The sequence below is a fragment of the Drosophila melanogaster genome, chromosome 3L (assembly GCF_000001215.4).
Source record: "Drosophila melanogaster chromosome 3L".
Classification (NCBI taxonomy): Eukaryota; Metazoa; Arthropoda; class Insecta; order Diptera; family Drosophilidae; genus Drosophila; species Drosophila melanogaster.
Genome location: NT_037436.4, coordinates 9,733,902 through 9,760,771, shown reverse-complemented (window position 1 = coordinate 9,760,771; position 26,870 = coordinate 9,733,902). Strand labels below are relative to the sequence as shown.

The 26,870-nt window shown below is 42.6% G+C and overlaps 1 protein-coding gene and 1 long non-coding RNA gene across 10 annotated transcripts; one reads left to right on the top strand and one right to left on the bottom strand.

The window, feature by feature from the left end:
- Nucleotides 1-376: 376 nt before the first annotated feature.
- On the top strand, nucleotides 377-26,760 carry CG42268 (uncharacterized protein). Of its 9 annotated transcripts, none has more exons than NM_001274719.1 (13): nucleotides 377-663; nucleotides 7,339-7,896; nucleotides 10,473-10,719; nucleotides 11,006-11,254; nucleotides 11,334-11,577; nucleotides 11,697-12,646; nucleotides 12,704-13,637; nucleotides 21,459-21,879; nucleotides 22,357-22,389; nucleotides 22,494-22,661; nucleotides 23,491-23,643; nucleotides 23,807-23,844; nucleotides 25,483-26,760. In NM_001274719.1, exons 2-13 carry the CDS (start codon nucleotides 7,396-7,398, stop codon nucleotides 26,024-26,026), a joined length of 4,482 nt encoding a protein of 1,493 aa, NP_001261648.1. In that variant the 5' UTR covers nucleotides 377-663; nucleotides 7,339-7,395; the 3' UTR covers nucleotides 26,027-26,760. The 9 variants fall into 9 exon arrangements, with proteins under 9 accessions (NP_001261648.1, NP_729544.2, NP_729542.4 ...); NM_168366.4 differs by lacking the exons at nucleotides 377-663; nucleotides 7,339-7,896; nucleotides 22,357-22,389 and adding exons at nucleotides 9,196-9,880; nucleotides 24,780-24,801; nucleotides 25,092-25,100 and having other exon boundaries at nucleotides 22,494-22,646; NM_168368.2 differs by lacking the exon at nucleotides 22,357-22,389 and having other exon boundaries at nucleotides 377-824; nucleotides 22,494-22,646.
- lncRNA:CR44348 (long non-coding RNA:CR44348) lies at nucleotides 16,369-19,369 on the bottom strand. The gene is made up of 2 exons (NR_124839.1): nucleotides 19,203-19,369; nucleotides 16,369-16,745 (listed from the first exon to the last, which is right to left on the bottom strand). It is a non-coding gene; the product is annotated as a long non-coding RNA:CR44348 (long non-coding RNA).
- Nucleotides 26,761-26,870: the final 110 nt, after the last annotated feature.

Here is a 26,870-nt window from a genome sequence, read left to right as displayed (position 1 = left end):
GCATATAAAATGGCGATGAAGTTGCATTGTTCGGTGTCTTAGCTACTCGAATTTTGTAATTAAAAAGAGCAAGGGATTTCGCTTAAAAGGGAGTTTAATTGAAACATATTTCGATGCGTCCTTATATGGCTTTATGGCTGAGATTTGAGAATTTGCTGGCACTGCAAAGTGTGCATACTACTAACTACAAGCAATTGAGACGCATAAACAATGGTCTGTGAATCACAATTTATTCACTTTGTTTTTCTCTCACCACCAGAAACTGTGGAGCTAAAAGCTGGTTGGTAAGAGAGCGAGCTTTTCTAACGATCGCAGCTTTGTAGATTTAGATTCTTGGGTGCTCGGGTCTCGAGTCTTGTGCGTAGTCCGCAGTCAGTCGCTTTCGACGCTTTTGGCTATTAATAATAAAAGCAAATATGACGCGATTCTTATGACTGGCAGTGTAGTTATGACCAGAAAATAAAAGTTAAAAACTAATCGCAAAATTCAAGGTCGCGCTGTGAAGTAATAAAGAAAACCAACAGGTGGTAGTTAACTAATACTGCCAAAGTGTCAAATCAAGTGCTACGCAAAACTACAAAGTGCTCTCGAGAATTTCAATTTAATTACGAGCTCCAAAACACATATATGTACATATGTGTACAGCGATAAGATAAGGCAAAGGTGGGTCTGCGGGTGAAAAATGGCAATTTGCATGCCGAGACAAATCTGTGGCTGAAACTAACACCCGAACTAACCCAAAAACACTCAGCGAAACTAGGGTATCGATGTGCAAAAGTACACTGAGGCAAAAAGTGCGCGAATTCAGTATTTCCATTTGAACAGTAAGCTATTTTCTTATTTATAAGATAAATTCCTAATATAAGCGCAGTAGGTCAATGCAAAGATAAGCGATTCGGATTTCAGGAAATTCCTTATCGATGACCCATTTGGTGACCATTTTTTTTTAGCTGTGCAGTTACCATTCACTTGAATACTTTCGTTTCCCTTCGAATGGCGCATGCATATTAGATATCTGGTAACAGATTCGAGCCACCACACAAATCCGCACATGCTTCTTGTTGGCCCATGGGCCTGGGCGCAAAGTCAATGAGCGTGGCATAATTGTTTAAACAAGAACAACTGGCGGAGTGCTGCCGGGCATACAAATCGATTGCCATGGCAAATATCAAGCATACGCACCGTACGCCCACTGCGCTAGCTTCCTGCTAATGCCGAAATGTGTGCAAAACGAATATAATGTATAATTAAAACTAATTTGATGACACACACTCGTCTCTCGGGCGAAAGACGAACTCAACCATGGCCCAAATGGAGAGCGTATTTCGGAGTCGGAAAAGGGGGATTCCTGCCAATTGCGTAATTATTATGTGCACAACACATATGGCTCGTTACACTGACGATGAGTTGTTGTGTGTACGTCGTCTTCGTCGCTCTGTGTTTATATAAAAGAATTTTTTAAGTACGCAAATTGACAAACAAACGCAGGCGAAGACGACGGCAACGGCAACAATTTGCAATTACCGGGCCTCAAATTAAAGCCCATTTTACCTCCAAAACCAAAACCCCACCAACAACGAAATGAAATCCAAACTGCACGCTCTGTTGATGGCTTTAATCGGGAGCGAGAGGCCAGCAAAAGCTGTAAGCCATGTTAATAAAGACTAAGTAATAATTAAGTGCCAAGCATAATGGTTGCCTCGGATATGAGTGCAAATGCTCGAAATGCTTGAAATGGCCAAAATGCCCACTGCCAGACTGCATTTATGACCCGGTCACTTAATCACTGCATGCAAATAAGCCCAAGGCGAACTTATCCTTCACTCCAACTTCAACCCACTACCAAAACACTCTCCATAATCCCACCCAAAACATTCCACCCACACCAACGACCTTGCCACATCACTTAAAGGCTTAAACCTTTGGCTTCTCATATTCAGTTCACGTATCGCTTTATTTCGAAAGTCTTTAGACGCCTGCAGGCCTCTTCTACTCACTGCTGCTTCAAGTTTGCTCGAATAATTTTCGGTGAATATCAAATAAAGTCCAGTAGTCAGTTAGTTGCCAATGTCCGGTAATCAGTCCGAAATCTAAAGGCATAAAATCATATGCATATAAGAGCCAAGCTAATAATTAGCATACTAGCAGGCAATTTTCGAATGTGCAGAGAATTTAATTAATTTAAACGAAAGGCCTTCCAGCGATTTACGCTCAAGAAAGATTCTGCAATAATATTTAATGATCGGTGACTGATTAGACGTCAGCATTATATTTATTGAAATGAAATTGTGCTCTATTATATATTTTTTTTGATTAATTAAGATACTTTCAGATTTAAATATTGATCATGAAATTGTTTAAATTTTTAAATTTTTTTATTGTAAAAAACCTTCGCCTCTTAATACTTTTTTTTATAGCAAATGCAACGAATTCAAGCCCATTGAGAATACTAGAATAATTGAGACCCCCCACCCCCCCCTTGATTCTTTGTCATTAGTCCTTTGAGGCTCAGGATTCAGGACCAATCAATGTCAATTCCGCCCGATGTCACCAGGTTCAGCACAGTGGTTCAATAAATGTGCCCGGTGATTTCACTCATCTATGCAAAACAATCTTTTGCATGCAATTCATGCCGCCAAAACAAGCCAGCTTCATTCAGCCGCCTGTAATTCATTCATATGCATTCACTATATGGCACTCATCAACATTCGGTTCACACATGCTGGGGAATATGGGCTTCCGGATGGGGCCAGAACGCCCAGAACCAGATGTTGCCTAGCGCCCTGTTCTTCAAATTTTTCGAATCAGTCGCTCCTGCTGCTGCATTGCGCATACGCCGCGTGTGCAGCACTGGGTTTTTGAAAATTTCCAAAGGGCCAACAGTGCGCCCCTTTCCCATTAATGTGCTTATTTCCCCACTTGCCGAACTATGGATTCCGCTTCTTTGGCAAGTTTTGCATCGCCAAACGCTTCCTTTGCTCCAACTCCTGTTGCATGCTTGCTGCGAAAATAATATTAAAATTTATGATGACAAACTTTCAACGCCAGCTGCAAAGATTTGCAAAGCCCGAAAAAAAAAATGAAAATAAAAAAAAAAAAAAACGTAACGAAACGTAACCGACAGGCGATAGCATAAAAAATACCAGAGCTTCTGGGATGCCCAAAAAATGCTGCGACCAATCATACATTTTTTATTAATACATATTCCTATGCATACATGTATATATATAAATATATTTATGTGTGAGCTATATAGATGTATGCAGGCATGCATATATTTTCTACGTTTGACAATTCATGGGAGAGTATCGGTTTATATCGAGGCAAGAGGACGCTTTCAATATTCGCCCAGCTTTGAGCTTACTTTTTCCATTTCCCAGTGTCATTTTTGAAAAATTGATTTATGGCCAATAGTGAATGGAGGAAGCGGGTCAAAAGGGGCGCTTGGCAGGGGGGGGGGAGCGGTTTGGTTCGCAAAAAAAAACCTATCAAGTGTCTACTGCCGCTATCTGTTTGGCCCACCAGCGCTCCTCTTTCGCTATGTTTGCTTTGGTTTCGGCCATACATTTTTCCGCTGAAGGCTTTGAGCCATCGACAGCCGCAGCCAAAGTTGCTCAATAACCAAGCATATAGATCAGTTTTTAACAATCCACTGTCCCCTGGTATTGCTTTAAGTCATTTTCACTGCGTGCTTTTCTTTTTTTTTCCGTTTGCTCGGTCGATAAATTGCTGAATTGTTCGTTTGGCTGCGAGCGTTGCATGCACAACTTTTTTGGGTTCTTAAATAAAATGAAAAAAAAAAATTGTTTTTTGGCTGAGGAAAGACGCAGCAAAACCATTTTAAACATACAAATTGCTTTCGAATTTTCCAAGAAGTGCTATAATATTTAAATCTACTTTAAACAAGAAATACTTTATGACACTTTTAAAGAGAATTTTTCTCTGAGGATATATTTTTAAGCATACATTTTGGTTTTGAGCTACGCTCCTGATTTCCATTGAAATGTCTGCCAGCAGACAAAATGAGCCGTCAATTAAAACCGTTTCACACACAAAACTGGCGAAAACAACAGTGGGCGGTCGCTCAAAAAAAGGGTTGAACAAAAACTGCTCATTTTTGCGCATTTCAAATGGAAATTATTTCGCCTTCGCCGTTGTTGTTGAATGAAAATTGCCAGCTGGATTTTGCCTCCAATGCCACAGACAGTTATGGTGTTTTACTGTAGTGCGTTGTAATTAAGCGTTGACTTGTTCAATTACCAAAATGCAATTGCTTTCGGCGGCAGCAAAGCCGCAAATGTCCGCGTGAATTGCCAGAAGTTTTCCGTAGACCAGGAGGCCAACTGGACGATAGGACGAAAGGATGTCAGAACGACAGGACGAACTACCTGAACGGATCTGGCACCTGTAGCGACTTGTATCCGCGTCAATTTGCATTAATGGCGTGGAAAAGGGGGCGGTCCGACAGGGAAGGGGGGGGCGTGGCCCGGCGGTTCGAAATGGTTGGCAAAAAAGAGCGTTGCATGCTAAAATAAGTTGGCCTTCTTCTTGTTTGCCGCTGTCAGCGTTCCGTTCCACAGAAAAAATAAAATAAGATAGAGAAAAGCAAGTTTTTGTTTGCATTAAAATTGTCAGCGGTGGCAACTTTGGTGAGGTTTCGTTTTAATCATGGCACAAAAGTTTGCCCCTTCCAGCGGAACTTACTGGATAGAAGATCCTTTCGAGTCCTTTTCCCCTCTTTCCATTTGCAACGCATGTATGGTGGCATACCATTCCAAGTCCTTACACACTTTTACAAATTGGGTTTTAAGGCAGCCGCAAACAAAGAACATTTGCCGAATGTAAATAGTTTAATGTCTTTCAATGTCCTTTGGCGTAATGCTTACTCAGTTTATAATTAAATGAGTGTCGAGGGAGGAAGGCTTAAATATAATATAAAGATTTTGACTCCTTTACTAAATTTAATTATAATTTTTAGTACCATATCTTTTTGACACCAACTACAATTATTATTGTTTTAAAGTAAAGCCACACCTTAATCCCCGCCAAGGAGCTTGTAATCCCCATTCTTGTGATCCACCACCATTCCACTCCGTGTATTTTTTCGTTGCCGGTTTGCACAATTAAAATGCATGGACCATTGCGAACCGAAGTGTTGTAAGCGAGCAGCTGTTGCATGCCACATCGATTCGAAATGGGCAATGGTTATGCTTATGCATGAGCCACGCCTGCTGGTTGTGGGAAGGGGCGTGAGGGGTAGGGGCAACCGATGGCACATCCGCAGGATATCCTTGCAACTGAGAAGGGAAAATGCCAACCAAACACCACAGCCGCCCATTTGGCCAATCTTGGGCATTACTTGAGGTCGCTCGCTGCAGTCTATTTGGCCAACAATCGGAGTTATTTATGCGCATAATTACCTGCGCTGCAGCCATTTGCATATGCGTCCAATATCGTGGATCTGTTCGGGATTTATCCCTAGCGAATACAAAATGTTGCATTAGAAGCGAAACCAAAACCAAAACATTTACAAGCTTACAGCACCTGATTTTCCATTTCCTTTGCCTTTGGCTTATTAAATGGAAGGGTAACAAGTGAAAACTCGCATAAAACAAACTGCAAAATTGCCTCATTATGTGAAAAGGCAGCAAATAAAAGTTGGCAGTTAGCACAAAAGAGCCACGTTGCTTTCAATGGGTGGGGGGGAGGTGGATGTGTGGCAGTGGGCGTTTTGGCGGGGGCGTGGCACTGAAAATTTATGCAGCACAAAGCCGTGGCAAATGTAAGTAAGCCAAACGACATAAGCAGGCATGAACACAGCTGGATCGACTGAAAATGTTTTAAAATACAGAATTTGGAATACTCTTCTTAATGGAGCTACAATATAAAAAGAAATGGCTTTGGTTAATAAATCTTTCTTTTTTCTTTTGAGTTTTTGTTATATTATTTGGCCAACTTCACGCAATTCTCATATTTAGCCAAAGTTTTCAACTTTCTTTTTAAGTAAAAATAAACTTAAATTGATTTTAAGTCAACCAAAAATGCATCCAAAGCCCAGAAAAAGCATCGCTCTGTATATACATATAAGTATTTCCCAGGACACTTGATGATGATGATTGTTTTGGTCATGGATTTCTTAAAGAACTACTTTTATGACGAAGCCATAAAAACGAAGTCCATTTGCACGTAAAATATATTTACCTACCAAATAAGCCCTGTCACTCAGATGGCATTGGCAAAATGCATTTCCTGCTTAAATTCATTATTGAACAAATGGTGTTATCGAGTGTTGGCGAAGCCGGCGACCTAGTGGATATGGCTCGATCCGGCGCGAAGGACCAAAGGCACAAAGGGCAGCCCCATTGAGTGCACCGACGCGTCGACGGCTCCCGGTGGGTGTAAATTTTGTTATGCGGCAAATACACCATAAAGCTACGGAGCAGTAGCTCCAGGATGAGGACCAGGATAAACACGAGGAAGAGGATAACCAGCGATGGGTGGAGGGGGTGGTGGGGGGTAGGTGAGATCCCTGCTTGCAGTCCAGGTCTTCAGTTTTCCCAAAGGCTGCCTGCATTTGCGTGAATACGTATGCCTTTTCCCTCTGTTAGCCGTCCCTCTGTTTTACTCCCCTCATTCGCACAGTGTATTCGGAGGTATGAAAGAAGTTTGGGCCCGTACCTCGGATGCCGGATCCTGGGCTTCGTCCGTTCCCACTCGTCCGTGTTGTGCATGTGCGGCACACTCTAATAAAATTTAATAAAAAACGTGCAGCGCGGCATAATGCAATGGCAATGGACTAGCCCAAGGGGCTTGGTGTTCGGGGCACCGGTTTGTTATTGGGTTTGGGGGTTTCGTTGGGGCAGTTGTGAGGGGTGTTTTGGTGGCTTGGCGGTACAGGTGTATCATTACCAGCACGCCAACCGCAAGTCAGACAAGCTCACAGCATATCAATATGCCGTGCGGGGAGATTCTTATGACCAACCCACTCATTTGAATCTTCTCATGAACTCATTTCTACGTGGAAAAAAAACCTAGTCTTTTATTTAAGTTTCATGCAATTTCATTCAATTCACTAGTATGCTTTAAATACAAATTGTTACCAGAAAGATAATGTATCCAAAATATAACATAATAATAAACCTTTAAATTGCTATAAAAGGTTTCTATTGATTTGATTGTCATTTTACTTCAATCATTGACCCATTTAAGCAAGAGCTATTGTCTTTCATTATTCAAATGTCAGTTTGATAAGGAAATGACAGAAGTTATTACGACTTGAGATGCCCCAAATCGCTGACGCATTTTGGTAATATTTTGTTGTTATTTTTTCTTTTGCAGTTCGAACTGAAGAAGGATTTCGCGAAGCAGAAGGAGCACAAGACCACAAAAGATGCCATGGGCAAGTGTGTCTCCCGGCAGTCGGCTCCGCTCCACGAACTCGCATCCCCAGACGCGCAGCATCATCAATCTGTATTGACAATCGCACTGTCCCACGAAGATTTGGCCCAGGCACTCAAAATCTGGCAACAGTTGACAGGGAGTAATGAATACATTGCAGCCGGGCCATCCTCGCACCAGGAGGAGGAACCCTTTTATTACACTATAAGGCGGCAAAGGCAACCGGAGCAACAGCAGCAGCGGGAGCAGGAGCAGGAGCAGGCCGTGTTGCATATCGAGTCCCTTTACAATGATGCCGCCATCGCCCCAGCGGAACCAGTGACATCAGCCAGCGAACCGGAGTACTCCACTTGCCAGGAATTCCTGCTGCACGAACTGCTGCAGGTCATCGAGGAACATGCAGCCTCCACGACGACGACGACCAACCACATCCTGAATCAGTCTCGAATCAGGCCAGAACCTCAATTACCCGTCGAGAACAACGGCTGGCTGGCGGTGGTGAGTAATATTGATAAATGTTTACAACTCACTTGAGGCTTCTGGCGAAGCACCATCAATGAGTTGCTTGCTCCGGGCGGCAAAGTTGAGTCTGGCGAAAAGGTGGTGCCACCGATTGTGGGTCAACAATCTATTCTGTTGCCAGACTATTGTCAGTCTCGATAGCCATTGTTTCTGGACGAAAGTGAAATAGGATTGCTGTGGGATGTTGTTATATAAACATAGCGAAATCAAAGCTCAAATGGTAGTGTACAGAAAATATTCAGAATTAAAAGTTTTGCTTTATTTATAACTTTACCTACCTATTTTCTGACTAAACATGCTGTCACTTCGAAACATGTAATATACTCAATTATAAAGAGTCAGTACGTGCTGTATGCATATATAAAACTCAATGTAATAAGGAAATTTGGGTTTAAGAACCCAAGGCCTTGATTCACTTTCTCGAAACACTTGCCACCGCCTTTCCCTTCGAATTTTTGGCTTACATATTCATATTCCTTTTCTCCCAAGGCTTATTACAAGGTAATTTAACATAAACAAGCTAGTAGGTGAGAGAGGTGGAAATGGCTGTCAGAAATGGCCCCCTTGCCACATATCATCTTTCATACTTAAACGAAGCACTTTATCCCTTCCTTCCCCATCAGCAATTGACCTTAACCAAATTTTATTTTACTTCGCTAATGTCTCAGGGGGCTTATTACACCTGAATTTTACATGATTCACTAAATATACGTATAAAAGAAAAGAAAATCAAGCCTAACCGAAAATGTTTAGAAAAAATGTAAAAGGAAAATATAAGTTTACAATTTATAATATTTAATTTAGGTACATATGTATATAGATGCACTAAAAGTGTACTGAAAAGGATTAGATTATTTAAGGTTAAATTATAAATTTTTCTAAACAATCTTGAACGGGTTTTGCAATTGTTTTCTAAGTTTAATATCTTAGGAATTGTAAATGTGTCATCACAGTATCTATTGTACATAAATTTCCAAATAAATTTTGGTTCTGTTCCCAACTAAACACCATGTCAGCCGCTAGGTGGCGCCATAGTAAGCCACCCCCGATTTTCGACCATTTTCGGCGAACAACAGCCACTTGTTTTTCCTTTTTCTGCGCATGAGCGAACACTGGGAAACTCTCTCAGACTCTCTGTCTATTTTCCATTTTGCTCCCCCTGTGGTCAAGCTGAAAAGAGTATAACGACCAGACCCACCACAAGAACGTAGGGAAACCCAAATGCTCCGTGAGAATTTTCAGCTCGCCATTCAATTTTCCGTTTGCCGTGCTTTCACAAGTGAAAAAAATCGTCGCCACTCTGCCGCAGCAGAAAAAACCCCAAACTATATAGAAAAAAAAACAGCAATACTAACAACAAAATCAGGAAAACAATTGCAAATAGAAACGTGCCACATAATTGCGAAAAACGTTTGCATAACGTGAGGCGTTGAAAAGTGCGAGCAATCTGCGAAAGATTTTTCCAGCAAACCGTTTGGATTTTCAAGGACCCCCGTGTGGGTGTACCACTGGCAGGTACTCGCTGTGTATCTGTGTGTGTGTGCGAGGCTCAAGTGCAATTATAAATGGCGTAATTTGTGCGCCGTGGCGGCCGTGTCATGAACATAGCCAAACCAGTGCATCCTAGAGTGGACCTATTCTGTACCAGGATCAAGACGACTCCGCGGGGGCGCAGCAAACGGACGGAGGCTCGCCGGAAAAGCGAGTTCCTTCGCCGACAGCACGCAAAATGGATGAATGCGACAACCCCGTCGTCGTCTCACTAGGAAAACTCGAATCACAGCAGCTAAACGAGGGGGTCGCCGAGCCGAGTGCGGAAAATTCGGATCAGGAGCAGGCACTTTGTGACTACAAAGAGCCGAACATTGATGATAAGGAAGCGCTTATAGAGCAGGACCTTCACAAATCATCAGTCGAGGAGGACGCAGCTAACGACGCGGAAGTCGAGGCAGTCATCATGGTACCACAATAAAATATACAATTTTGAATAGTCGTTCGGAGTTTCGTTTAATATATAAAAAAATTTTACATAGAAATGGCTTTTTAGAACAGCACACATATCTTATTAATATCTCATAGATAGTTCCTTGTTTCGGATAAAGTATCTCGTTAAAGTTTGTGCCTGTTTTTGTATAACTATTTTGTTCAATTTGATGCATTCGCCTACGATTGCTTCGTTTTACCAAGTTCAATTAAGTACAACTACTTTATAAAAATGAAGCACTGTAACATCCTACGTTAATTCTCGTATTTCTCGATACAAGCCATTCAAACCCACCTCGTATATAGGCTACCATATTGATAGTAATCATGATTCCATGAAAAGTATCTCGCAGATATGTAGTTATTGTTCGTAGAACCGAGTGACTCATGTAGTTAGCTAATAGTTGTGTATGCTATTGTGTGTTGTCTCTTGTTAGGGAAGTCCTCGAGGCTCCTTTGTTTCCATGTGCCTCTCATCTGTGCTGACCCGATTTGCAAATGTGTTTCGCTTTCATCCTAATCGCTTTTCCTCTAACCGCTTTGCCTCCTCTATTTTTCCGTGTTCCCAGGGACAGGCGGAGAGCAAGAAGCAGGGCAGCAAGTCGAGTCGCCGCCACCACAATGGCAACGGAAATAGTAATGGCAATCCCACGGAGGCGATGGAACAGAATCAGACGGTGCACACCAAAGGCACCGCCATGTCCTTTGGTTTCCGCAAAAAGCTCAATGGGACGCCCAAGAAGTTCAAGAAACTCCTGGAAGGCGGCGACAAAAGCGCAACTCGCACAGACACAAAGGATGACAACGGAAATGCAGGTGGGTGGCGTGCACGGTTTTCTTGGTAATAATAATTGCAAATTTTACTAACCGGGTGGTTAAGTACCATTGTGACTTAGCCACCCTTATTTCATAAAAGAGCATTTGGTTTATTTTCTCTAATTGGGGGAAGTGTAGAAGCTAAGGCCTTGTTAAATGTCAAAAAAAAAAGCGACCAAGCATTATGGCTTTTTAATTTGGCGACAATTTGGCCAATTTAACAATGAGTTGACATGCCAACAACTCATCGGAATCGCCTCCTTTCTTCTCCTCTTCCCCGCACCAGCTGTTCCCATTCACTTCGAGAAAGTAGGCGCCGCCGCTGTACAGAAGGCTGGGACTTTGGCGACAGGTGCGGCCGGCGGACGTTTCGGTTATCGTGGGGCGGTGCCACGCCCCTCTTCTGCAGGCTTCACTGCGCCCAGTGAAGATTCCGAATCGGAATCGATGGCCAATGCCCAAAACAACATCAACAACAACAATAACAATAATAATGGACGTGGAACGGAGAATGGTCCGGTGTTGGTGAGCAATTGTGAGTATCTGCTGGTTGCAAAAATAAAATAAAACTTTCATCCAATCAAAATACGAAACTACATTCGATTTTCCCGCAGTGAAACGACGCTCCAAGAGCGCACACGCCGGACGATCCGGCGATGGGGAGCCCAAAATAGCCCAGCCCAAGACGCTGACGTTCAACCTGAATCAGAACACCACCATCGAGTACCAGCGGCGTCAGTTCTTCGGCGAGATCGCGGACGAAACGTCGGGTTCCGGATCCGGATCGGGAACGGGATCGAGAGCTATGCAACCGAGATATAACTACAACAACCTGGCCAGCATGCATGCCAATGTCATGTGAGTAATCCGGATATTGGACACATCTCATACATTTGAATGTTTCTAGAAAACAAAAAAAAAAAAAATTACTGGAAGTCTATGTAAGGAGAATAAACCAATTTTTTATACTTTTCCAGAGTTCGCCCCACACCGCGACCCACTCCAGCCAGCTATGCCAAGTTCACACTGCAGACAGTGAGCCTGCCCAGGCCGGAGTACCCGGTGGCCATCAGTTTGACAGCCACCACACCAACCACGCCCAGCAGCAGTGTGCAGTCACCTGTGCCCGCCCATTCGACAGGTGCCAGGGCCAAGGACATCTCGACCAGTTCCAGGCAACATCCTTTGACCTCGGTCCATGTCCAACCACAGTCGCGTCATCTTGACCAGAAGAGCGTGAAGCAGCTAACGAATAACTCCACACGACGAGGATTCTCCGGAAGCAGGGAGATTAGCGCCGATTCTGGGATAGCCAGCATGGACATGGCTTTGGACAGCAGTTCGGGCAGCTCGGTGGGTTCCAAGAGGAGTCGGAGCAGACCAAGGAACCTAAAGATGGTGATGAGTGGACGGCACACATTCGAGGTGCGCGATGCGGATGATCCGCCATCCAGTGAGTCCAACTCCTTTGTGGAACCACTGGCACTACCAAAGTTACCCACTGATGGAAGTCAGAGTATTCCTCTGCCATTGCTGGGCTTGGTGCGATCCAATACGGTGTTGAGTCGGGAGTCTTACGAGCGACGTCAGGCGGAAACACCAGGATCCCAGGATCAGCAGGATTCGGAAAAACCCAAAACCAGCGGCTCCGATGAAAGCGAGAGTGTGGATGAAGAGAAACTCTACTTGGACTCGTCCACCTCCGAAAAGAGTGCCAAACATCAGAGCCAATCGTCAGTGGCTTCCACTTGGCGTCACCAGGCGGGTGAATCTCTGGCCGCCCAGGATTGCAGCAGCATGAGCATGAGCATCAGTAGTGACACCCATGCTCCGGAAAATCCGCGCGATAATGACAAGGAGGAGGACATGTCCTTGGGTCTGGATGAGATCAGTCTGATCAACACTGACATGCAGTTTAGCACAATCTGTAAGTGTTTCGTTTGGTTCTTGGCTTTATTTTTGTATAACCTTAAATCCTTACCAGCTTCAATGACGGAAACTCCACCCAAAGTGGGTCAGGAGTCCCTGCTCAATCTTCACCTGGTGGACAATCGGGAGGCAGGCACCTCGCGTCCCCGCTCCTTTAACAATGCTCTTAATGAATCCAAGTTTGCCGAGCTGGCTCTGGCCAGTAGTAGTTGCCTCCTGTTGGATGATGAGACATCGCCCACAGACAGTTTGGTCAGCAGCACCGAAGATTCCGAGGAGGCTGGTGGCAAGTTGCAAAAGCACAAGCTCAATGAGGAGCGTCAGCAGAAGGACATCGATGACATCGACATAGATGATATATCACCGGTTCTCGAACTGGATCTGGATCCTCCAGGTGGACGAAGTCCCATTTCACCCGGCACTCCCACGCATGCATCCCATTCCCTTTCTTTGGGTTCGGATTGCGGAAATCTTATTGATGATGAGATCGCCGATCAGCCAGCATTGCTATGCAACAGTGAAGCCCATGAGGTGGCCACCGATACGCCCACATTGATGGAAACCCTCACGCACACCCAAACAGGATCCTTGAGATCCTTGAAGAGTCAGTCGAAGGCACGTACCGCTCTGCAGCAGGCCATCGAGTTGAGTTTAAGGACTCCGGCAGCGGTACGAAAGGCAGTTATGGATCGAGCCGAATCCTTGGATACTCTATCGCCATGCGAATCCATTTGCTCCGATGACCTGATGATGGACTTCGATATGAACAGCAGCGTGGACTCGATCGATCACATGGCCAGTTCAACGGGACGCAGTCGCAGTGGCTCGGATCTTCACAAGATTGGTGGTCAGGATATCGATCCCATGCAGGCGGAAACTGAGGCGGAACTTCTATCCGAGTTGGAACGCAGGGGCAGTGATGTGATGAAGGAGCTCAATACTTTGCTGCGAGGAAGGAGGCAGCGCGGAGGACCAAGGGAGAGGATTAGGTGAGTTCTGATTTAAGTTCGTTGACTTGTTCGTTGAATTTTTCCATATTGAGATTACTCGATTATCCATAGAGTAATCGAACTTAAAGCGCATTTTAAAATGTTCGAAGTGATCCATTTCCAGAAATAAGGTCGAGAGTTCATACTATATAGTATGTATTTCAGATGACCTCTTGTAACTCGGCATTTGAACTACAAATTGAACTGAAAATGTGGTTTCACGCTCTCCAAAACCAATCCTGCCGCCCTGAATTTGTAACTGATAAAAGCATTTCATTTTTTTTTTGGTATAATTTCCATTTCCCCTACCTATGCGAAACTAATTGAATTGGCTGCATCGGGTCAGAAATGCGCTGGCGGTATCGCTTTGAATTCGCTTTGATTTGGTTTTATTAGCTCTTCAGTTGGCAGTTGGCCAGCGACTGTTGGAATATTATTAAGTGCATTCTTCCCTCACCCCAACCTGCAACCCAATTTCATTCGAGGTGCTGCAAATCAATCAGCAGCCTCTCCCCTTTTTTAGCGCAGGTTGTCCTCTCTCTTTTTGGCTGCCCGACAAATTTCAGCCGGCCGGTAAGTGATTACTCAATTTAGCCCTAGAAAGACAGAGATTTACGACTTACTTCAGGGTAGTACATAACTTATAACAAAATTTAAAGAAATCTTAAAAATAGTTTCAAATTTTATTCGTTTTAAATTCCATAATATCAATTGAATAAATTGAGAAGTATATAAGTAGAAACTGCCTAGAGTTTTTGTACTAAACATCTATTACATAGTAACATCCAAAACATAGTAACCATTAAATCACTTGCTCCAACCTGGTGTTAGTGTCATTTACCATGCACATCCAGAAATATTCAACCATTGATTTAACGACCAAAACAAACAGCCAGCGAATCCCACGTGTTTGCCTGTTTGTCTACTCGGTTCTGTTTGCCAAAAGGGCACTCTGGGGTTAATCAAATGCAATTTACGTTGGCCAGCTCACAGCTTTGGCATGGCACGCCCTTATCCCCAGCCCCCCCACTTTTATTTTAAGGGTAAATGGAAATCGAAATGGAAATTGAAATTAGCCCAAAATTAGACAGACATCAGTGGGAAAAAGGACAGGTTGGAACTCACAGGTTCGCCTCTATGTTTGCTGAAGTTGCTAAAGGTTACGCTGCTCCATTGGCGTCTCCATCATCCATCCACTCGACATTCCCATTGCAGTTCCCGTTCCGTTGTCGGTCCCAATTGCCGTGTTTTAGCGCCGGCTACCAGAAAGAGAAGGGGCTATCCATTGGGGCATGTTTATGGCCCAAAATGTGCTGCAGCCAGCAACTGCAACAACTGCAACTCTTCGTGGGCCTTGTGCATTCTGGGCGAAGCCAAAGCCAAAGACGCGACCAAACGGCAACGGCACTTGGCATTTCCAATTGTCTATGCCTCCCCCCATCACAACCTTCCCATTTCACTGCACTGGAAAAATATTATAATTATTAAATTATGAATATTGTTGCAATACAGACAAGATAATATTACTACATTATATGAAGCAATAACCATGTTAAGGTTATATTTTTCCAAGCTAAACGTAACAGCTATATTTAGTTGAAAGAGCTATTGTTAACTTTTTGTTCTCCGTGTGGCGTTCCCGTCTCCATCTATGGGAGCTCCAGACTGAGTCTTGGCTTTCTGGCCAAATCGTGGTCGTAGTTAAGATAACATTTTGACTTTGGCCGGAGACTTGATGGCGAGTGCCGCATTCTTTTGTCATGGCAACGAACCAGCGCAACAGTCACAACAGTCACAACAGTCACAACAGCAATTCCAGCAACAACAACCGGCAACGGCACGACATCCACATCGATGGAGTTGTTTTCTGGCTCTAACCAAAAGTTGGGAAAAACTTTATTGCTAGGAAAAATCAATTGTCTGGCTAAAAGACTGTTGCATATATGTATGCGTGTGTATGTGTGAACCTGTTTCGCAGCCAACAGCCAAATAACTGCAAAACGCCGCTGGCCATGGCTAAATGTGTGGTTGCGGTTTAACCTGTCACTCGATGAATCCAATAGATGCGCCTGCGTCGGGACATTGGCTTTCCTTTTACTTCAGTCTCCAGCCGACATTAGAAGGCCAATTTCGAACTAGCCAGCTGCAGATACTTGCAGTTAAAAAAAAAAAACAAACCAATCACATGCAAAACCGCACTTGTGGATTAACCTTGAGACTGGCTTACCCGCTTGGCCAGTGCATGAGTCATTACCTTCATCGCCTGCTCCCTGCCTTTCCACTATGCATCCACCAAAGTGCTGAATAAGCCCACTCAATCTGAGTTATTATTGCCTCTCAGTTAACCCGCTCACGCGGATGCAACAAGAGCCCCATTGTGATCCTCAATCTAGAGATACCGGGCGCATAAATATTATGGCTGCTGATGCCGCTGTTGCTCTGCCTTCCTTTCTTTCTTCATTTTTCATTCAGCTAACATCGTCTAACGGCTGTGCCACACACTCTCAGAACGTTAACAAAAGCGGCCCCTACCCACACGGTCAACTCTTTCGGCCCACCCGCAACATTCTTAACACTCGCTCGTGTTGCTAGTGCAGGCGGCGATGCTGCTGATGTTGCTAGTTGATATTGCTGGTGCCGTTGTTGCTGGCGGGAACGGTGGAAAACGGAACATTGGTAACAACAGCAACCAATTACAGTGGGGCTCATTACAGAAATGTTATTGATTATTAAAGTTCGTAAGAAGTTTCGATAATTTTATTGATTTATGTTTCCTTATCAAAATAAATAACGTAAAATACCGAGAAATCACAAGTAAATAGCTCCAAAGCTGAAGATTTAGTTGCCAAAAGTATTTGGCTCAATTTGTATTTGTCTTTAATTGCTAAGATCAGTGCTTCCTCTATAACCCCTTGAGTTATTTTCCTTTTAAGGAATATAAGTGCTTTGGCTGACATGAAGTCTTTAAGCCCACTGTCGCGTTCCATTGCCATATAATACCACTCCATTGCCACTTGAGCGGTGGCTCCAACTTCGATTTCGGCTCCAGTATTAAACAAGATCTCAAAGCGTGCGGTTCGGTGCGGTTTATGAGTATTGTGCGGCCAGCTGTGCGAAATAATAAATTATATTCGTAATCCAATATCATTCCATCAGCAATATCGGTTTGGAAAAGCACCGCTAATAAAGGCAATTGTAAATTGGTAAATTGTGCAAGAGCCGTTGTTCGAAAAGCGCGTGGGAGTTATTGCGTAGACCCACTTAATTGCGTTGTTAATAACCGAAACAAAACCAAAAAAATCAAAAATTAAAAGCTATAATAACCAAAAGCAAGAGCCAGTGACCGCAGGCAGTCGTCGCCTCCAGTGATACGCACTGTTGCCTCTTCCATGCCACAGATACATCTACTGCCTACCCATCCAAAGCTACATTTTCGGATACAGATAGAGATTCAGCTGCAGATTCAGATACATATAGGCGGTCCAACGCCGACGCCAGCGAAAAACAACCAGCATTCATAACAAAAGACACGCCGCCGGGCACAAGTGTCAATGAAACGAGCGTTTTGCCTGGGATACTTTTGGCATTTGGCCTAGACCCGCAGATTCGTGTGAGTGAAAAAGAGGTACGGTGGAGCACCCATATCATGACCTTAAGAAAACATAGTCTTCATATTTCCTAGTCATGGAAAAGTTCGACTGAATTGTCACCTATATTTTATTATTATTATTATCTACCAGTAGATAACAATACCAATATGTGTAGTTACTGTATTTCAACTGTCGTCGAAAACCGAAGTACAATACGTATTTACGAATGTGGCAGGGCTAACAAAGGCATACACAGAAGCTACCGAAAGCCCAGAAACCTTAGCCAACTGGTAGCCAAAGTGGGTGATGATTTCCGCTCTTAGCTTTGCGTAATTCGATATGCAACCTGGGGCAAAAAAAAAAAAGTAAAACAAAAACTTCAGGAAAGGGGTAAGCCCAACACAATGGGGCTAAAAAGTGTGTCACATGCAAATGCAGGCAACGTTTGGAAAATCTTTTGGAATTTGATGCCATAAACGTAACAATTACAGATATCAGGCACATAAAGAAAAAAAAAAAAGAGGAACAAACTGCGGGGTTTCGGGGGTCGAGGTGCCCCCTTTTATGGCTTTCCAGCCACTTCAAGTTCAGTTGCATTTGCGACGCGTTCAGGTTTTGGTTACGGATACGAGTACGGATTCCCATCTCCATCGCATCGCCATCGCCATGCATAATTCAACAGAATGTTTGCCACACAAACTACGGACATACCATACCATCGAGTGCAAATACAGATACAGATAACTGCTGCTGCTCCAGCCTACCATCCTATCTACCTGTCTGCGTCGAAAGTGCTCCCCAACTCCAAATTCCCCAGTCCAAAACACACACTCTGGGCATATCCCCATCTTAACCATCGTTGATCATCATCCTCGGCTCACACACTTGAAAAAATGAACTAGAATTGCTATACAAAGAACAAAAGGGGGAATTAATTCCATTGAACATCTTAAAGATAATGCATTTCAGTTCATAGTTTGAATCATAGGGAAAACCAGATGCTGTATCTAAGAAAGTTCTATTCGCCAAAAGTATTGGCATTAAAATTAATCAGCAGTATTGACCTTTTTAAGAGGGCAAGCTAAACTTTAAAAAATAGACTGATCTTAAATGGTAATCTTCTGACCAAGATCTAGTATTTCTCTGCGTGGATGAACGGAGAACCCTGCGCATGCGCAGATACACACCGGATTCTCATCAGAGGCGGTCGTGTGAGAATGTTGGTTATTTCTTTATTTTTTATGGCCATTACCATTACTTGCGTGGATGGCAACTCCCCCTTCCCCCTCTTCATGCCTCTAATGAAGCTGCCTTTCCATTTCCACTTCCCCTTCCTATGTGTATGTACGTATATAAGGATGGGTACCATACCATACCATGCCATACCGTACTATCTATGTGCAGCTCCAAAAGGTCTGCGACTCTATGACAAATGACGTTTTGCCGCACAAATTGATAAGTACCGTTGGGAAGTGAAGTTCGAGTAGTGCATGTCAACGCCTCAGCTCCGTGGATTGCTATATGACTATGATTATGATTACTTGTCATTGTTGAATGTCGACTGTTAACTGTTGCAGCTAGCCAAGTGAGCCAACTGAGCCGAGTTAGCCATGTTAGCCAAGTTAGCGACAGTTGCCGTTGGCAGTGGCGCGTGTGCAGCCACAAATGAGGCACATTTGTACTAAATGTGTAGAAAGGTAGCTGAAAAGCAGGTGCGTAGCCATGGGGCTATTTTCAGGGGGGTTCGCTGCTCAGTTTTGTGGAAGACCTTATCGCCAGAAAAGAGAATTATGTGCTCAAACATTCAGCACGTAGTGTTATTAAGTAGTATACGAAATGCTATCTAGATCTTCCAAATTTCGTTTTAAGTGAGTTACTCAAACGATCACATATTCTTAAGAGCTATTAAAGGTACTATAAAATTATCTTACATTTTATATATAGCTTTAATTGCTAACCTAATTTTTATATTTACCAACAAACTTCCTTGGATTGAATAAGCCAGCCTTTGGCAATATCTCCAAATGAATCAGTTGATTAATGGTCTATATATATCGTTAAAGACACCCTCTTCGCTGCTCCCCTGTTGATATTTCCTTATATAGACATACATATAACTCCATTTGCTGCACTTGTTGCAATGACAGGCATTTTGTCGTCTGACAATCGGTTTTTTAATTTTTTGTTTAGAGTTCGAAATATCCGGCAGTGCCGCCTGTGGAGTTTCGCTGAATTGAGTTGTGCAAAGTACTCGTATTGTTTTGATTTCGGTGGATCTCTTCAGACCTCAATTCTGCATTCATATTCATACTCGTAGTACAAAAACCGCATAAAGTTGGCGTGCGAAACTAACAAAACATGTGGAATTTAGCTGGTTTGTGTGTGGGATTTTGGAAAGTGTATTTTGTGTGTTTTTATGATTTGGACATAATGTACACTTTAATTGCTTTTTGTTTGGAAACACACGAGTGAGTCCATTTGAACTTTGGTTGTTTTGCAAATGTACCGAAACTGTTTATTAGCCACAACAGGTATTGGCTTTAAAAGTGTTTTTAATTTACACAGGCTCATGGCATTAGGCCAATAAACAATTGTGGCAGAACTGTTAAATAAATAAATAAAAGTCATAAAACTTAATTAGAATTATGTATATAAATGGGTTTCCTTTCAATTAGATTGTAATTGATATAGTATCTTACCTGATGCAATCAAAACGATCGCAGCGGGAAATTTGCTTGTAATTAAAATGAAAAAGTGCTGAGAACCTTCATAAAAAATGCCGACATCATCTCGCGGTGAAAATAGGGGTCCCCGGAACAATAAAAGATGCTTTCGTACTTTCATCGCCGCTCCAGATGAGCTGAAAATTGTTCACAGTCCATTTCGTGCGATTCGCGATCATCTGAATGTGGCCATAATAAACAAAGTTCAACGATTCAAAATATTCAAATTGCGCTGTGCCAGTTCCCTGGGGGCCAATTACTCATGGATCTTCAGTTAGCCACGTGAACTCGGCTAATTAAGTTAGTGCAGACGAAAGTCTCACAGATTCCGTGGGATGCTGGTATTAGTTTTTATTGTCGTAATGGATCCACCAAACAAACTAATATATCGTTATAATTGCTGGTATTAAAGACAGTATAGCTATTAACCTTCACACATACTCATACAAGCGTGAATAATCGAATGAGCTAACGAATTTTGAATGATTTTTCCTTTTGTTTGGCTTTTTGTTACCGTTTTCAACAGTTTGTTTAAATTATGCCGTGAAATTTTTGAAACTGCGCATGTGTAAGAGCTGCCCACCCCCCCCCCTTTCCCCTTCCCCTGCACTTTTTGGGCGTCTGCAACACGCAACAGTTGACTTTCACCAGCTGAAAGGCAGCCGCGTCTGTGGATTTATTTCCAGCATTCATGTCGTGCAGGTTACCTCGCCACCTGACCCCTCCATACCCAATCCCCCATTCCCTGTCCACCCCAGCAATCCAGACCATCTTAATGGCCCATTGACAACTGTGGAGCCGAGCATTACTCCTTTGGCCAGGCCCTAATCAATGGCATTTCACTTTCATTGCGACCGCGTTAATTGAAACTGGCTAAATAATTGCAAAACTCACCCCCAAGACTCCAGTTACACTTGACAATTAAATTGTTAACAAAGCATTTAAACAAATAAATGTTAACAATTCTATATAAAATATGACAATAATATGAATGAATATGAATTAAAACTAAGCCGCAAGTTATATTAAACATATAGTATTTGACTTATTAAACAATATACCGATTTTGCCAAGTGTATTGCGGTCTGGTCTACAAAAGTCTCCACACAGCTGTTGGTGGTCTGCGCATGTCGCGATTGTGTCATTCCCGCAGAGCAACAACATGGGGCACTAGAATCCCATATATATATTCGATTTGTCAGCTTGGACGATGTCGGAGGCGGATTCCGCCAGCAAGTGCTCGCCCAGTGGAGTGCGAAGGGTTCGAACGGATCTGAAGACGTCGGAGAACCGATTCCTGGGCAGCCAGCAGCGAACCAGCTCACCCATGACCATCAAGCAGCGACACATCCACTACCACTATGCCACCTTTATGGCCAGCAGTGCGCCGCAGGCCCGCGAAACATATCACAGGCACTCTTTTGGATACTACCTATAAATAATTACTATGTTATGGGATTTACACTGCTCAATTAATTAATAATGAAAATGTTTTTTTTTCTTTTCAGCGCCCAACTGCCTGCGCGTGCCACCAGATTGCTGAACCGCTCACGTCTGCAGGACCAACAACTCACCGGCAACGATTCGGATAACAGCTTGAGGTCCTCCCACAGCGGCGGAGCTTCGGCGGCGGCCAGGAAGCGAAGCACGACCAACTCAAGGACCTCGTCGGGTTCCACGGCCAGCCTGCCTCGTCAGCGTCATCTGCAGCAGCAGCATCTGGGATCGGGTGGCGGAGCAGGAGCGGGTGGTGGAGGTGGAGGTGGTGGAGCCACTGCGTCCGGTACATCCACCCAGAGGTGCGGGGGAGAGCTGCACAGCTCGTCGGACGATCTAATGTTGTATGACAAGTCCTTCCGCAATGCGATGATCCAGGATGTGCTGCAGTTCAAGAAGCAGCTGCTCCGACTGCGGCGAATACTCCAGGAGGTAAGTTGGGGCCATGAATTAAGTACGATTAAACTCCTAAAAAAAAATGTGGAGAAACAAAAAAACTTCACTTAACACGATAACAGAAAATCTTTATGTCTCAAAACAACCTTCAAATGTTAATTTAAACAAAAGCTTATGAGTTCTTTTTCAAAATTTATACATAAGATCTAATAAAAATCTGTTCAATGAGCCTTAATAATTTTAGTAAACTCCAATTGTTCCTGAATTGATGTACAATAAATATAGATAACATCTTTAATTTCAATCTTTCCTAAATTTACGTAGATATATTGTAGATAACATCCTAAAGTTGTAATCTTTAGATACACATATCATCTTTAAGTTATTATGTCTAAATTACTTTGGTTAGGTACATTCATAGTTTTTTCTTTAAATTGCACTTTTCTTTTCCGCACATTTCCATGGCACACCCATCATAATCATCCACACTCACCATTCACTTGCACCACCAAGCCCCAAAAGGAGCCAGATTTTGATTTGAAGCTGGTACGTCGCTGACTCCATTTAGTTGTGCCCAAGGCAATTTTTGCGTGGGATGTTTAGTGATGAGTGGGGAAAGTAACCTACTGGTTTTCATTGCCTCTTCACAGACGGAAACGCTCAATCCCTTCGAGAACGATAACGTCCAGCTGTTCGCCGCCTGCGGATTGGATAGCAAGCAATTGAATGACATCGATTTGGCCAGCCTAACCTCGTCCACGACGGAGGATCCGCTACAGGAGCTAACGGATCTACGTAGACAGGTGGTTTACCTTCAGGTATTTGCACGTTTTTTGCATTTCGTTTGCTCGTTAAGCTGGGGGAACACGAAAACTGGGTCTCACAAATCGAAGCGATCCAATCCAATGGATATCGATACGATTCGAAGCAGGACAAGAATTTTCTATCGCATTTTTACTATCTCGCTGTTGTTCTTTAATGTTTATTAGATACACGGAATCTTACTCTGTGTAGCATGTTGCATATCCAATCATGAGAATACTATAACCATGCTTATTATATATCTATCTTTAAATACAACATATACATTTTATATAAATACAGTCATAGTTTCGTGTTGATATTGCACTTTTACTTGATACCGAACACAGATCATACAAAATTCCTATAAATGAAAAGATCTTTCTTTCTGAGTATCAAAGGAGCAGAATAAAGCCTTTAAAATGTTCACAATAAAATTTAAACAAATTTGTAGAATGTTTTAAATATTTAAATTGCTCCTTTGAATAGTACACTTCTTTATATACATTGTTAATAGCTATTTAGTTTAACTATATGCTTTGATTGAGAAAAACCAATTGGCCACTGAGTAAGCCGAAAGAAAAAGCTCTTATATAAACTAATCAAAGCATGAAAGTCTTAAAAGCCAAAAACAAAGCCAAGTTAGCATTTTGCCAACCTGCATATACATATATATATATATATATTATATATAGATATGATTTTCACACTGTCTGGCTTAGATACGTTTAACCACTAGTGACCTTTCATGGCTCGCTCCACAAGAGTGAACTGACATTTACTGACCTCTGCCTCTCCATCTTACCTCCCAATCCAATCCACCTGTCCAATTGCCTGCTCCTCCAGGGTCAAGTGGACGATCGTGATCGCACCATTCGCCTGCAGCGCGATCTCATCGAGCAACTGGAGGCCGAGAAGAGGCAGAAGGCTTCGCATGGACCGGGATCTGGCGCGGATCCGGGCAAGGAGCTAATCAGCATGGCCACCCAAACGGAGCGGGTAAGTTTGGCAAATGCCAAAATGCCATCGTGTAATATATACATACATATCATATGTGTTTGCACAACATTGACTAACCCGAAGGCTATCGTCAATTGCAATTACAATTACGAATACAATTTCAACTACAATTTCAATTCCAATTCCGATTCCACTTTCACAGACACGACCACTTGCCATTGGTGCGGAGGGTTTGTCCAGGTAGGCAAACTTTCATGTTTCAATTTCAATTTCGGCCATATATGTACTTACTGCATTATTTACCTGTTTCGCTATTATTTCGTTACTGCATTTTATTGTGTTTCGGTCATTTGGTATAAATACTTGTAATTTTCGGGGGCTTTTCATCAACCGCAGCTGCATGGCCGCAAACTAACAAAACTAATACAAAACGCTGCCGCCTGTTGCTGCTCGTTAATGTTGCAAGTGCACTTGGGAAAAAGTTGAGAAAAGTTAATTAACATCTTGTTATTATAAAGTAAGCGAAAGTAATATTTGATAATGTTTACTACTTTTGAATGGACTAAGTACAGCAACATATGTTATGCTTGAACTTAATGTATAATAATAACAATCTTTTGATAAGTCTTAAAACTGTTATTTAAAGATACTTATTTTATTTGATTTCCAGTACTATTATAGTTAATTCAATTAAATTAAACATTTTTGTTATTACTTTTGAAGCAGTTAAAATCCATTTAGTTGAATTTTTTGTGTGTAGTTGCTGCTGGTCAGTTGATGTTGCAAGTTGCCGTTGCAAGTTGCTAGTTGCTGCTGGAATCGGTTTCGGCTGGCTTCACGCTCCGCTGGCATGCAAATCAGTTGGCCACTTTTTGCGGCACTTGACGTTAATGGCAGCAAATTGCAATTGGAGCAGTCTAATTAGGGACGATTCTGCAGTAGCTGCAGCTGTAAGCTGCAAATCTGCAAAACTGTATATCTGCAACATCCAACGTGGCAGCAACAGGAGGCGGTATTACCATTTTGTTCAACACGAACTAACAATAGACCAGATCTCGCCCCGATTAACCCATCTGAAAATTTCTTTCTTTCCCACTCGCAATGCTCCCATGGAATTTATATACAAATACACTGAAACAAACACCTCTTTCCACTCTAACCATAACGATATTTAGACTACAATTTGGGGAGCAACAGGTACTATTTTGTGATTTCATCCTAGCCATCATTGTGCTGTGTGCCATCAATCTTATATGTATACTACACCTAAGCTACAACTGTATAGATAATTGTAATTCATGCACTTGAGAAACTATAATCCAAAGCCCAAAAGCATCCACTAACTACCATCAAATGATACCTAACTAAGCTTTAATCTATCTAAGATAACCAAGTTACTAAGCTTAGCTTTAAGAACGTTACTAATTTGTCACTGAAAATTTAACACTGTTTGTGAAACGTTTTAATTGCATGCGGCAATTAAATAGAGTCCCAAGGTAATGCAAACTTAAAAAATAACCCACAACACGTCGAGAAGATGGGATGGGTCGAAAGAAAAATGTAACCTCGATGATTCAGATGAGTCATGAATCATTAAGAATAATGAATCATAAGTGAACAAAGTTGTTCCCCCAAAGCGGGATTTCTTGTAAATTTAAACCAATGCCGTCTAGAGAATATTTAAAATTCCAATTGAAAAACAACCTATTAGTAACTATATCTTTTACTAATTCCAAGTACAGAGATCTCAAAATATTCCTTCCCATCTTCTCAACATTACTAATCGTTTTTGGCATGGACAAAAAGCTAATGGTTCCTCTCTATAAAGTAAATTATTGTCCTGGAACTGACCACTAATCTCCATCTCTCTGTCCGCAGAAGTAAGCCCGAATATACCAGTTATACCACGCACTTTCCGATGCTCCACTTGCACGATTCCACGCTGGCAGCCACCACGATAATCCGTCATCATCAGAGCAACCATGAGCAGCAACAGCCGGAGAAATCCTGTCCAGCTCTCAGCCAAACCCGCCGGCACACCATTATTTCCACCACGCTGACCAACTACAATCAGCAGCTGGCGGCCGCATTTCCCGATGCTACGCGACGCTCCTCCATCGGTTGGGATACCACTCCGACCACGCCCACCCCGCATGGCAACGCCTCCAAGCCGGTAAGGATTACGCTAATCGGCGAGGCACAGCCGCTGCAGAGCAAGTCATCAACCGGATCGCTATGCTCGTCATCATCATCGTCGTCGTCATCCTCCTCATCATCAACATCCTTGTTGGCACAAAATGCCAATGTGGTCAAGATGCGATATACCAATGGCTGTCAGAGTGTTAAGAACGGATCGAGTGCCCATTATCAGCCGTTGTACAACAGCAACAAGATGACAAGCCCAACCGTAACTATAGTCTGATTTGGATACCAGTTTTCAGTTCTTCAGTTATCGAACCACAACTAATTTGTCTTCTGACTGGCGCTCCCACATGGAAACGCAGAATTCATAATTGTGAAAATAGACCTAGTACAAGATCTTAATTTTTTGTAAGCGCCAATATATTGTATTTGCATCTTAGCCAAGAGAAAAGTCCTGGAAAAGCAGTTTAGTAAAATATTTTCGTATTAGGCATACGTACTTTAAAATATCTCCATATATGTATATGTATGTGTATGTCCATTGCTTCAATATAATGTTAAACTTAAATTTAATCGTCTTTCTGCTGGCTTAGTTTTGGCTTCCAAATGAAACTTTGTTAGCCAGATTAAAACATACATATATTTAATAACCGCCAATCTGAGCATTTTCAAGAGCCTCCAAACGGAATAATACCCATTAGCACAAGGGCTATATACTCTTTGCATATATGTATAATCTAAAGTTAGATCCTAGTTAATTTTCCATTGTTACTTGTTTTTGCCTAAGTTTTAGTCTAAGCTAGTGAGTTTTTCTTGTTTCAATATTCCCATAATTTGTACAATATGTCTAATCTCGCTAAAGAGGAGAAAAATTGATAAGAGCTAAATTGAATATATTTTCTCCAAGAGCACAATAATCGTCAAGTAATTAACCGATATTATATAACGCATACTGTATGTAAACCACTATTAAAGTTATAGAAAGTACCTATCAATAGAGAAAGATAAACTAGCGTGCGTGTGTGTGTGTGTGTTTGATTTGGAGGCATTTCACAGCTGTTGAGTGTGGACGGCCCTCTGCTCGAGATCCCATTGATGACGCCCCAAACCGGCTTGGAGCCCAC